This window comes from Zonotrichia albicollis, chromosome 5 (assembly GCF_047830755.1).
Source record: "Zonotrichia albicollis isolate bZonAlb1 chromosome 5, bZonAlb1.hap1, whole genome shotgun sequence".
Classification (NCBI taxonomy): domain Eukaryota; kingdom Metazoa; phylum Chordata; class Aves; order Passeriformes; family Passerellidae; genus Zonotrichia; species Zonotrichia albicollis.
In genome coordinates, this window is record NC_133823.1 from 62,739,366 (window position 1) to 62,752,181 (window position 12,816).

At 42.5% G+C, this 12,816-nt stretch overlaps 2 protein-coding genes across 15 annotated transcripts in view; one reads left to right on the forward strand and one right to left on the reverse strand.

The window, feature by feature from the left end:
• The window catches only part of LOC106629664 (uncharacterized), a 52,027-nt gene extending 40,452 nt beyond the window's left edge, over nucleotides 1-11,575 (reverse strand). The window contains exons 1-3 of the mRNA XM_074540458.1: nucleotides 11,491-11,575; nucleotides 7,742-9,271; nucleotides 397-5,125 (exon numbers count right to left, since the gene is read on the reverse strand). Of these exons, the coding sequence (XP_074396559.1) occupies nucleotides 8,328-9,271; nucleotides 11,491-11,575 (1,029 nt within the window). The 3' untranslated portion in view covers nucleotides 397-5,125; nucleotides 7,742-8,327. The remainder of the gene's footprint in view (nucleotides 1-396; nucleotides 5,126-7,741; nucleotides 9,272-11,490) is intronic.
• INPP4B (inositol polyphosphate-4-phosphatase type II B) overlaps nucleotides 8,443-12,816 on the forward strand; it is a 266,205-nt gene continuing 261,831 nt past the window's right edge. For 10 of the 14 annotated variants that reach the window (XR_012580530.1, XM_074541856.1, XM_014270698.3 and 7 more), the window contains exon 1: nucleotides 8,538-8,674. The gene's annotated coding sequence lies outside the window, so the exon portion shown is untranslated. Of the gene's footprint in view, nucleotides 8,675-9,058; nucleotides 9,209-12,816 lie in introns of those variants that run through there. The other 4 variants (XM_074541858.1, XM_074541860.1, XM_014270700.3 and 1 more) reach the window with 3 other exon arrangements.

Here is a 12,816-nt window from a genome sequence, read left to right on the forward strand (position 1 = left end):
AACACGACTTAAATGATCTTAAATGTGTCCCTCTTAAAATGAATAATAACACTTTACTCTTGCCTGGAGTCTGTTGGTTGAGGATTTTAACTTGTCCTAACCACACAATTAAAGGCCAGACTGTCCCAGACATGGAGAGACAGGCTCAAAGGGAATATGGTTCCTTCCTAAACCTTTATGGGCCAGCAATGCCACATGATTCTACATTCTCCTAACTCTCTGAGGTAATCAATTGTGCAATGGTACACAAAGGAGAGTTTCCCCTGACACTTTCCCAGACTTAATTAATTTTCCTTGCTCGAACTAAGGCACATAGGACAAAAATCTTTTTTTATACCCTGAAAGGCACACAAATATTGAAAGGCTAATTATAGCCAGGACCCAAATTTAACTTACCTTGTGATGTCAGTGAAGGGTATTATAGTTATTTTACAAGTGGTTCTGATTCATGTAAGTTAAGTTAAACTCTCAAAATTAAGTAAAAGATCAGTGACAAAGATGAAACTAACCCCACTGTCCTCACCATCAATCACCACATAGTCATTATTTCCATTTGTTTCATTTGCTTTACAGTGAAAGGCAGAAAATATTTTTAAACACAGTGCATAAAACAGACCTCAGCCAGCAGAATAGAGACCCCACTTTAGGAGTGAACATCATTAGCCTTAGGTGGTTGATTCATGTTACACACAAATTTTTACAGGACAGACAGGGTCAAAATCCAAACTATATTAAAGATCAGGAGATGAGAAGTGAGTGACATAATCAGCCAGGCATATACTAAGCTCTCCAAAATATTCTTTGTATCACTCTTTTAAATTGCAGTGCAGGGAAAGAGATACACCATTAAGTGATGATGATTTCAGATTAAGCATTTACCCTAAGACAGGCTGCAGTATCATACACAGACAAGAGACTGCTATTTTTGAATGGCATCAAATTGTGAATTGAAGCACAGTGGGTAGGAAAATACTGCAAAAGGATTTGAAAATGATTGCTCATCTGTGTAGTAAAATATATCCTCTTTAAAGTCCTGCTGTGGCCAGTATAAAATGATCAGGGATGAGAGTCTGCATGTGGTCTGCCAACATGTAGGAAACAGAAGGAGAATCATTGTCCAAGGCAGGGCTGTACGTTACAGTTACATTAATAAGGCACTACCAAATGGTGATAGAAAGTTATCCTACAAATTAAACTTTTCTGAAATCAAGGTGGCTGTGATTTAAAGTTTTGCCTGATTACAACAGGGGCTAGCAATTTTCAAACAAGGGCTATCAGAACTGTAGTTTTCTTTTCCAAATTAGAAGAAAAGCGTGACAGCAGAAACTTGGCAGATGCTCAGCAAGAGCAAAGAGGGGTTTTTCCCTTCAAGAGATGAGATGCTGCTAATTAGCTGAGTGGGGGTATGTTACCTCTGTGGCAGGGAGGCAGAGCTCTCTGCTCCTGCTGCTCCTGGTGCCACAGGGAGCAGTGACCACCCCCTTGCTCTGCCCTGGGGTGCAGCATCCTGCAATACCTGCAGCATCCCTCTACCTGCCATTCAAACCTGCCTGCTTGCTGACTTGAGTGCTGCCTCATGAGTCCTTGATTTTTGCAGTCAATATTTGATGTGGGTAATCTGCTTGTGTTGTGATATCCTCCTGATATATGGATGACACACAGTGAGAGAAACACACGTGCTAGAAGCTGTATATTCATTTCTCTGAGGGAGATCCCCAATAGTTGCTCCACATGGACGTGAGAGGTTTGGAGAGTCACAGCACAGGGCACCAGGTTTGCCCCCAGCTTTAAGGTTTTTGTTAGCACCCATGTCAGGAATCCACCTAGGAACTGTGAAATTTAATATTCCAGGATTTCTTTACATGAACTATGCCCCGAAAAATTTGTCAGGATCCAGGTTAAAGGCAAAAAATGCTGCTCTGCAGAGTAATAGACTTGCTGAGGAACAAGTGTTCCCTCAGTTGTCAACTGCACCTGTCCTATACCTGGTCCCCTTTCAGGGCAAGAGGGAATAGCCTGTAAACAGAAAAGAATGTAACTTCCAAAGGTTATTTTTCTATTTTCAGTCACACCTTATTTCTGAACATTCTATTCAAGCTCTAAACCCGTTTTTATATGGAAGAGAGTATCTGTTTAAAGCTTCAGCTTAGATTATTTTCTTTACTTTTCAAGTGTTTACTTTTCCTCGGACAAGTGTGGGATCTTCTTGGACTCCTCTTGCTGTGAATTCACAGGGTATACGTAAAAGGATATTTATGCAGCTGTAAAGGCAGATACATATTAAATAAGAATGGAGTTCTCATAATGATTTTATCAAGCTACCAATGAAAAGGTATCCTATCATCTTGCTACTTCAACCTGGCAGGCATTTGTGAAATTTCAGGTTTTTAGATGTTGCTTGTCTTCCACCAGGTGCCACAAGTGAAGCCAAAATCTGTTTCAAAGGAGAGTGTGAATTGCTATGTGAAGTACTTCAACAAAAGCACTGGACAGCTCTAAGGGCTTCATATTCTATGGCATCAAATCTTTTCATTTTCACCATGTGAATTAAAAAAAAAACAAAACTGTCATGGTTTGAGAGAAATTTGTTTCAATATAACATGATATAAATAATTACACCAGTGGAGAGCAATGCAAATGTGAACTTGGCTACTTTCTGAAAAATTGTCCCTTTGAAAAATGACAGAACTGGGAACAGCTGGCCATTGGCAGGGACACCTGTTTTTGTAGGCTCTGCTGTCCCAGAGGACTGCTTTGTCTCTGAATGCTGAGGCAAAGGGAGTGTGGGAATAAGTTTAGAACAAGGCCAGATTCTCTTGAATTTTTGGCAGAATTGTAAAGGGACAAGATCAATAATATTCTTTTTTGTAGGTAGGAAATAGTTACAGTTCTAACTTCTGAGAATGAAAGTGGAAGTCTGAACTATCATTTAAGGGGGTGGTTGTAGGGGAATAAAAAGGGCCATGAAATTGCATTTAAAGCTATAGGAATGGGGTTGGATTTGGGGATTTGAGGGCTGGAGTTTTGTTTAAAGGAATGTTCTTGACAGGTGTTTTTGTTTTATTAGATTATTTGAGGGGGAATTTGTTTGTGTTTTGTTTTGTTTTTTGTGGTGGAGAGCAACAAAATACTTAAAAACAGGTCAGTTCCGGCAATGTACAAACCTTCCTCGAAATTGAGCCTACATAGAAAATGTGAAAAAAGTGATAGTGAAATCTTGTCAGCAAGAAGGGAATCATGTATAGCATCCACCTCAGCCTGTCTGATGACTTTATTATTTTAGACAGTAAACTATCAGCTGCCTTACCCTTCCACCTTCTGTGCCAAACAAGTATTGCCAAAAGATATTGAAGTGCTTTTGCCTTATGAGATAAAATCAAACCGTGTGATTTTCTGGCACAGGTTAAGTGTCCAACATCAAGAAACAGGGCATTTGGTCTGAAAAATGGTGTCCAGTACGAGTACACCTAATAAAAACTATGCCTTCTGCCCTAAGCATAGGTCAGCAAAAGACCCCTGAAGTCTACAGAGTTTGCATTAATGGAACTGGTCCAATAATTTAGCCATTTATCTTGACTCTTTTAAAACTTGCATGCTATTTAGTCATTTATACTGGTGCATAGGGAGCAGAAAATGAAATTAAAACTCCATCTCAGGGTTGTTTGTTTGTTTGTTTGTTTTTTATTTTTGTTTTGGAAGGGCTTTTTTAAGTAGCAGCCCCACAGTATTTATTAAAAGAACTGCACATGTCTGTCTTGCCTGGCAAATCTGATCCAGATTTGGCCTGGGCACACAGCTGCACTATTGTCAGAGCGGCCAGGGAACACCATCCAGTGGTTTTACAAGCTCCAAGATGGGATACCTCATGTGGAGGCTGCTTCAATAAAGTCTCTCCATTTAATGTGTCAAACAATAGAGAAGGCTCATGCTGTTTAGCATTTTGTGTCATATGAACATGATGTTTCCAAGTTCATATTAGTGATAAAATCATATTTTCTGTCCTTAGGAACTTTGCTTCTTGTCCCTTAGTTTTACACAAAACTTTGCACAGCAACAAATGTTGAAACTGAGAGAAAATGCTATTGAAGAAAAGAACAATAATAGTGCAATAGTGCTTTGGGATTTCTACGACTGCCTTTTTCCTGGCAGTGGGGCAAGAAGTAAAGTTATTGTTTAGATTGATGATAAACAGTTGCATGTTTTATCCAAAGCACAGAAAAACATTAGGGCTACTGTGTTACAATCATTCCCTACTTGTACAACCAACACAGTAAATATTGCCAAAATGTGAAGGAAGCAAATTCACCTACCTTTCTGCAGGAGGTTCAATCTAGGCAGCATAAGACATAATTTTGGTTTGGGATTTTTTATTATTTGCCCAACACCAAATCTTTTATTTAGTACACAGTGTGATGCCCTCTCTGCAGTGCTTTCTCCAGCAGTTCTGTATTGGCTTTCCTCCAGCTATTTTGATGAAAAGCATGTGATAATTTCAGAGAACTGAGTAAGTGTTTTCATTGCATTGCTTTCTTCTGTATTTGGTAGTAAGGTATTTTTCTCAGTTTCAGTTTCACCTCGGTGTCACTAGTTACACAGCTCTTCCTCTGGTGGGTGTTGATCCTGAAAGATGTTTGATGTTGACACTGGTACAATCTATTGCCCACACAGAATAACCTGCAAAGTTAAGGCTTTGATTTGTTCAGCGAGTCATGGTTTGCAGTTCCCCTGCAGAACCCAGGTCGTCTTCTGGCTTCTTCTGCAGTCGTTCTGTAGCTGCACTGCAATATGTATGTTTGGTATAAATTGCAATATTTAGGTTATCAAGTTAGCTTTTTGGCACATGTCCACCATCAGCGTAGGTAAGGTGTGGGGCACGGAGAGCTAAATGAAGTTTATGGTCACCAATTCTGTGACAGTGCAAGCATTTCAATTCTGTGCAGTAATCTAGAGTGACACTGCTATGCAGGAAGCCCCACCAGTCAAGTTCACTTCTGCTAGGATGTGGTTTTCGCTGATTTTCATTTAATGCTTTAGGTTTATTTTCAGTATCAGAAGCATCCTTTGGTTTTGGCAGGGTTGTTGGTTCCAGCAAGAGATGACTTTAAGGGGTGGAAGTGATCCTGCACTGATGGAAGAAAGGCTTATGCTTTCATTAGGATTTAATTTTTGATTCCCTAATTTTTTGCAGCTAAAAAACTGGCATAAACTCAACAATATTTGCTGTACTGTGGGTAATATGGAAAAGCAATGCAGTTATCCCATGCAGTTATTCATATCAACTGTCCAGAGAGTGAGCAGCCTTCGAGTTTTACCCTAACTCTGCCTTCGAAGATATTTCATTCCTTGGGAATACAGTCCCTCTGATTCTGAGCCCAAATTAAACTTCCCTGCCTGACACAGCCCTGCCTCCCAACAAGGTTAGCATGACAGCCCCAACTGCATTTGGTGTGTACTCAGTCCTTTCCCTTGGTAAACCGTTATACTGAATGCCAATTGAAGATAACACAAAAAGAGCTTCTCGAAAAAAACCCCTTCCTATCCATCAAAATGTACTCTGTGCAAAGATCTACAACAATAAATATTTGCATTTCTACTTACTGAGATTTTTGCCGTTCCTTGAAGATTGGGAACAGTGGAAAGATATTAATAATAAAACTGCCATATTATGGAGGTGATTAATATTAATTTTTCTCCTTCTACTACAGATGTCTGTTAGAAGCTGAGCTTCAGATGCTACTTTCCATATACCAGAATGAGCTGAATTATACAGTCAAGTGCTTTCTTAGGTTGGTGTCTTGTTTTCTAATGGCTCAAGTCTGCATTGCTTTTTTGAGAATACTTTTATAGCTTGTCTGAAGCTTTCTGATACATTTATTATGAAGCACAGGTAGAGGTAGGCTAAAATTTTCAAGCCTGAGTGGATGCAGTTAGATGCCCTAAATCCATATCTAGGCACTTTAGGAAATGTGATTTTCAGAGGTAGGGAGCATAGAAACACATTCAAAATAATTTTGAGGATAGTATTTTTGAGCATTAGATACCATTTTTTATGCATAAGTGTATTTTCAAGCTCTGAAAATTTTAACTACATGACAGAAGAGAGCTTTAGACTATATATCCATTATAAAACATTTTGGAGCTCAATTAAACTCTGATTATCTAATATATTTTTTTTCCATTCTGACTTAGGGTAGATTTCTGAACACCCATTTTCAAGGAACATCTTGAGTCTTAACATAAGACTAATCTAAAAATTAGCCTTTTTCTTTCCTGGGGTCTGCAGTATGATTGGTTATACAACAAAGTCTTGCCCCAAGAAAAAGTCTTGTTGTCTTCAAGAATATTGTCTTCAAGACAATATTTTTTGATAACTGCTCTTAATAAAGTTCAGTGCTATACAAAGTAAAGGTTTAATCACTGAAAAAAGAAAGCATGGGCTGTCATTGCATTTCCCTCCAAATCTAACAGAACATCCATTTTACAGACTCAGTACTCCATTCTGAACTTTATATAGGAGTTTGGCATTGCTTTCATTTGAAAAGCAACCACAGACTAAACCCCAGTAGTATTAGGCTCTTAAGGGAGCACAGAGAAAGGAACAACCTATGCAATGGAATTGCACATAGCCAAGTTTTTCAAGTTCCCTGTTCACCACCTGGATTGTCATTTGTGGCAGCCTGGGTCTACTGCTTCCAATTTCTAAGACAGCAGGATCTTTCCTGCTATGTGTTACACTGTGGAACATTAAAAGTTTAACAAGGAAGATTGTGATGAAACTCCTCTTGTGAGAAGCCAAATATTGTTCATGAGAGATGCTCGAAGACTAATCTCTGAATTGAAAAGGTAGTTTAACTTCATTACAATGATTTGTTCAGTATGATCCTTATTCTGCAAACATTTATGCCTGAGGAGCATTATGTAAGTGGGTAGTTCCATCAAGCTAGATTTTTTTCTGTATTACTTTGTTTAGGTGTTTGGATAAGGGCATATAGTAGGAGTCCTAGTAAAATATCTGTACTATATTTGAATATCTGTTTACAGGCCTTGCCCTGATAAGACCTGGTTCTTCTTGATGGGCTGCAACTGTGGCTAGTGAAGATAACTGGGATAAAGGGGGTGGGTTGGCCTGTCAGGAGCCCTGGCTGAGAAGCAGCAACAACCAGAAGACCAAGTCTGTGCTGTGAAGAACTGCCCCCAAGAAATATTGCTGAGAAGGTATGGGACTCTAGAAATATGATTGTGACAGTATGGGAATTTAGAAATATGAAAGATAACAGCAAGACAACAACAAGGTTAAATATCTCTTGTGCCTTCTCAGGGTTTTCCTTTTAATTTTGTGTAGCTTATAATGCTGTTTTTTTAGTTCCCCTCTTTGTGTCTCTGCATCTCTGTTTTGACTTCAAGCTCTTGAAGCTGAATCAGTCTTGCTCTGCACAGATCATTGTAAGGCTTTGTGTGGGTACTTTGTAGATGACTGCAGTTATTACAACACAGGAAACACTAAATCCAACCCTGAAACAAATGATATTGAGTAAGCTAATGTAGCTATCTAATCTCTATTAACTTCAGTTACTTGGAGAATGATGGTGTAGGAGTGAGTTATGCTGCTCAAATCCCAGACGGTGTCCTGCAATAATGCACAAGTAGTCTCAAAAGGATTGATTAAAGCTTCAAATACCAGAATTTATCTAACTACAAAAGAAGTAGGAAAAAAACCTGGCTTAAAAAAAAAGATTATTACCCAGTGAGAAAAATCCTTTACAAATTCCTCTGTCCTAATTCCTCTGTTGCCATACATACAAACCCAATTTTTCGATGCCATGGATCAAAGGCCGGGTGGATGGATGCCATTGGTACTTTCCGGAGCGGCAGCACGGGCCGGAGGCGAGGTGGAGCGCTCACACCTTCCTCCCTGGCGGGACCAGGCATCCCTTATCGCCCACCCCGCCAGGTTTTGAAGCTGGAAGGCAGCCAGCCCGGCGGCTCCGAGAAACCGCTCGCTTGCCTTCTAGGCAGATTCCGTTTCCAGCTCCGGAGGGAAGGGACCAGCGTTTCCCACCGGTCCTGCTGTCCTTCCCTGAGCCACAGAGCCCCGGGCGGTGCCCATGCGGAGCTCTCCATCCCGGGTCCAGCCGGCGCCGCCTCCTCGGCAGCGCCCCCAGCCCGATCCGTCCGTCCCCTCGGGCCGGGCGAGCTCCGCCGCCTCCCAGCCCCCGGCAGCGGCGGCCGGGCTCCCTCTGGGCGGCAGGAGGTGAATGGCAAGCGCCGGCGTCTCCCTCCCACACCCCAGCGTCGGTCTCGCCTCCTCCAGCAGCAGCAGTAGCGGGTCACCTCTGCGCGGCTGAGCCGAGCCGAGCCGCGCTGTCTGCTGGCCGCAGAGGAGAGGAGGCTGGCGGCTCCCTCGCTACCTGCCACCACGGCTGGCGGTGAGGAGGGCGCTGCCGGGGGTGGCGCTGGGGGCAGCAGCGCCGGTGCCCGGAGCCAGCCGCACCTCTCCTCTCCCTCCCGGCGGGGAGCAGGGCGGGCTCGGCTCCGGCTGCCCAGGCGCCGCTCCTCATTTCCTCTAGCCCTCCGCCGCGCTGCTGGAGGCTCCGCGCTATAAATAGCCAGCCGCCCGGTGCCTCCCGCACCCAGAGGGGGAAGGTGCCGCGCTGGCCGCCCCGCCGCCGGACAGGTACCGCCGCTTGCGAGGGGCGCGGGGGCTCTTGCTGCTGGCCAGGGTTTTGTTTCCTTGTTTTCCCCTTGGGCACCGGCGCGTCAGGAGCGATTAGAAGCCGAGAATCGGATCCGGCAAAGTCCCTCCCTTTAATTCCCTTACCAAGTTTCTTAAGGTCACAGCCCACCGGGCGCGCAGCCGTGGCGGCGGAAGCAGGCGCGTTTGCCGGAGCCGCCGGCCAGGGCTGATCCGGGCTGGAGCGCGCTGAGGGACGCTGCCGCTCTCCTGCCCCCTCAGGGCCGGCGCTGAGGGTGGGAAGGTGGCCCGGCTGCCCCGGAGAGCCCTGCTCAGCCGACGCAGCCGTCCTGCGGGGATCCCGGGCTGCCGGGGCAGCCTCCAGCCGGGACGTGCCGGGGATCTCGGCCGGTGTCTCCCGGCGCTGCCCGCTGGAGCCTGGATGCCGCCCTGGCCGCGGTGCCGGCCCCGCCGTGCAGCTGCGGTCGCGGCGCTGCCGAAGCGGTGCCGGGGGCCTAGAGGATCTCGTCTGCAAAGGTTTTGTGTCGCGTTCCAAAGTTGGGAGTACTCGGGTGGGGTTAGCGGCTTCTGTGGGTGACGCTAAGGGTTAATTTGATGGAGTAATTGAGCTGTGGGATCCCCATTTGCAAAGAGCAGCGTTTGCCGAGATGTAATGGAAACCGCAAAAAAGGTATTACAGAGAATGAAATTGAGCAGAGTTGTAACTTGAAATTAACCAGAAAAGGTGGGGGCGGGGGATGATGTTCAATTTCTGATCTACAATCGAGTAGAGCTCTGTTTTCTTTTTCTGAAATAACACAGAGAATTTGAAGCGTGGATGGCAGAGCTTGGGAGTCCCATCTTGGTCCCCAGAACTAACCCGGAACCTTATCCAAAATAGAAATAATAGGGTCAAGTCTTTGTGGAGCTGTGTTTTCATCTGATGCCTAATTATGTTTCCATTTATCTTCCTTGCCAGAAGAAATTTACTTGTTTATTTACCCATTAATGATGTGTTAAATAGATATACTAAAATCAGGCCATACATATGCCATTTAAATCTGACTTTCAGTCTCAAAGATGAGAATATTTTTAGGTTTTACTGGCTTACAGGCACTCTCTGTATGTAAAGGATGTTTCCATAGCAAGAATAATGGGGAGAATGTCTCTTTCTTGTTTTGTATCAGAAAAAAAGTATGTAAACAATTAGTTACTAACAAAACTTCTGTTTGGATAAGTATTTGCAAATGCGATAGCAGTCTTTAAAAAGGCAGTTTTCTAGTCACTTGCTTGTTTTCAACATTGTTTTTATTTTACTTGGTTAGATTTGAGCTGGCTTTAAAGCGCTGCAGTATCTCAGATTTTTTGAACCTGTATATTGAACGGGGTTTATGTAAGTAACTGTATCTATCCGTGCAGGACTGAATGCTGTTTACTTCACACAAATTGATAATTCCACCAGAATTAGGATACAAGTCACAAGATTAATATGAGCAGTAATTAGTCCTGTGAGATTTGTACAGCCCTGATGATGTTAGTGGCAGCATGTGGCAGTGTTACTACTCCAGAGCCCTATTTTTGCTTTTTTTTCCCCCTTCTGCTTTCTGACAGTTTCTATAGCCCTCAAGATAAGATTAAATCTTTCCTGAAAATACATATTTTCTTTTACTGGCTGTCTTGGACTAACTGAAGCTTCCAGTTCCAGTTCATCACTGGCTCCCCAAACCTTGCAAGTGCGGCTGATCCTTCTTTTGCTTGGATTTTTCTTTCCCTGCAGAGACTTATCCCTGAGGCTGCTTTAGTTTTTTTGATCAAAGAATTCTGTCTTCCTCAGCCTAAGGTATATCTGTTTGAGCAGGTGTATCCAAACGCCTCTTACATGTCCTCCTTTATCATCTATCGTCTCCTTATCTTCTGATCTGACTGAAAGATTTCACATTAGGTGAAGGTTTTTTTGTGAACCAAAAATGCAAGATTAATACTCTGCTTAGTGCCTGGAAGTCTACTGTACTGTAAGAAGAAAAAAAACCCAACCCAACATCCCAAAAAAGCCACAGGATTGGAAGACCTGCCTGGAGCATTGAAGTCAGCTTGTAGAGGACAGTGCTGCTGGCTGCCAGTGATGAGTGGAGGCTGTGAGAGAGTCTGCAGGTGAAGTAATTGTTTGAATAGGCCTAGGCCTGAGTTCACTGTGAATTTTGGAGGCAAAGTTGTGGGATTGATAGGTATGCTGAATTATTAAGCTTGCTGTGGATATATATTTTAGCATATGACTTCTGCAGGGAAGTATGAAGACAATACTTGTTGAATTTATGTAACAGATTTACATGAGGAAGTAAGATCATTTACTGAGACAAATCTGAAGGTGGACAGTTACTCCCAACACTAAAGTTCCTTCAAAACTTCTGATGAGGCTGCATGCTTAAGCACTTGGATAAACAGCTTTGACACTGTGTAGCTAACACAGTTAGCTACATGTCTCTCCCTAGCTTATATTTTCATAGCTCTTCCTGTATGTCAAATGCTCTGACTGATGGAAATTTTTAGGAAGGGCTAGTTTTGCTTGGCTTATTAAATATCTTGTGTTACACTAATATTTTATTATTGATGAATGGTGAATGTTATTTTTTATACTTTTTAGAAAATATTCTTTCTTTGAAGTAATCTGGGCTGTGAAATACCTTTCCCTGGATTTTTTAATTTACTTGTAAATCTCACTTTGATTGTCAAAACGTGAGCTGGATGGAAGGCTGAAATGTTATTTGGGATGAGTTAGCAGTCCTGGCCTCATCAGGTCTTGGATCTTGTCTACTGCTTACCTTGGCTTTGGGGGCCCTCCCCATGCTTCCTGATTTCACCTTCAAACCTGGCAATCTCACTACAAATTTGTCCTGAGCTCTCCATCTCTTTATCCAGCAGCAGTCACAGCTGATTTCACTCTTGTAAGAAGTTGCTTTTTTTGTTTTTTTTAAGGGAATACCTAATTCTTCCTTAGCTTCTCAGGCTCTCCTGTCTTGGGTAGTTATATTGCAGAAAACCTGAGGCAAACTGTGAAAGGGGAGCTGGATTGCACAAGGTTTGAGTGTGGTGCTGGACTTCAGCTCACAGATGTCTTCACAGTGATACAGGATTTTAATTAAAGAGACTTGCTTGTCTTCATACAAAGTCCATGTTGACAATTCTAAAGAGGGCTTGAGGTTTGTGGATTTCAGTTTCCTGCTGTTTGGAGAGCTGTGCTTTTACTGCTTGCCCGAAGAGGGGAAAAAAATATGAACTACTGATGTAGAATTCTCTAGTCCATTTTCTCCATTATCTGCAAAGGGAAGTTCAGTTGATTTGGCCAGGTCAGTAGCAGTTCTTTTTGGGGTAGAATTTTCCCCCCTTTTTTTGTCATCATAAATTAATTAAATATGGACAGAATTTCAAAGAGCCAATCAGATTTAAGCAATCCATTCTACTATGAAAATTGCTGTTAGGAGACAGGATACCTTGTCTGTCTTCCAAGTCTTGTGTACTTCTTTGGCAAGGTATACTGAAATAACATAGTGAAAAGTGAACATCTTATGCTACATGGTATGATATTAATTTGTCTTGAGAGGGAGTGAGTAGAACAAACTGTATCTGCTTATTCTGTAGGGTTTTCAAATTTATAATGATAAAAGTTTGCTTACCTGTTTCAGTAATGGGTTTTGAATTGTTTGATGTCAGTATAGTTGGTGTGACCTTTAAGAAATGTAGAATTACTTCTGCTTCTCAAGTGTTATAGATCCAAGGTCTAAAGAACTTGCCAGCATTCAGAATCCAAAGAGGCTGTGCTGCAGTGTCCTCTTTACAGTTGCTTCAGCTCTGTCTCTGCACAGGAGGTTTGAAATTTGGTTTGGATGTTAAAAGCCTTTTTGTCTCAGTCTGGCAAACTGTCTTCCTATTTGTCATGGAAATTCCTATTTCCTGTTTGCCCCACAGGTTCCTTTAGATTGTTTTTAATGTTGAATCAGGCTCCATTTAATCAAAATACATAAGAAAACTCAAGCTAAAGGTGCTTACTTGACATAGTACCATGTCAAAATGTTAAATGTGATGCTGTTTATCAAGGTCACTTTGGCAGCCTGAGTTTGTGCTCTGTTACTGGGTGCCGTGGCATTAAA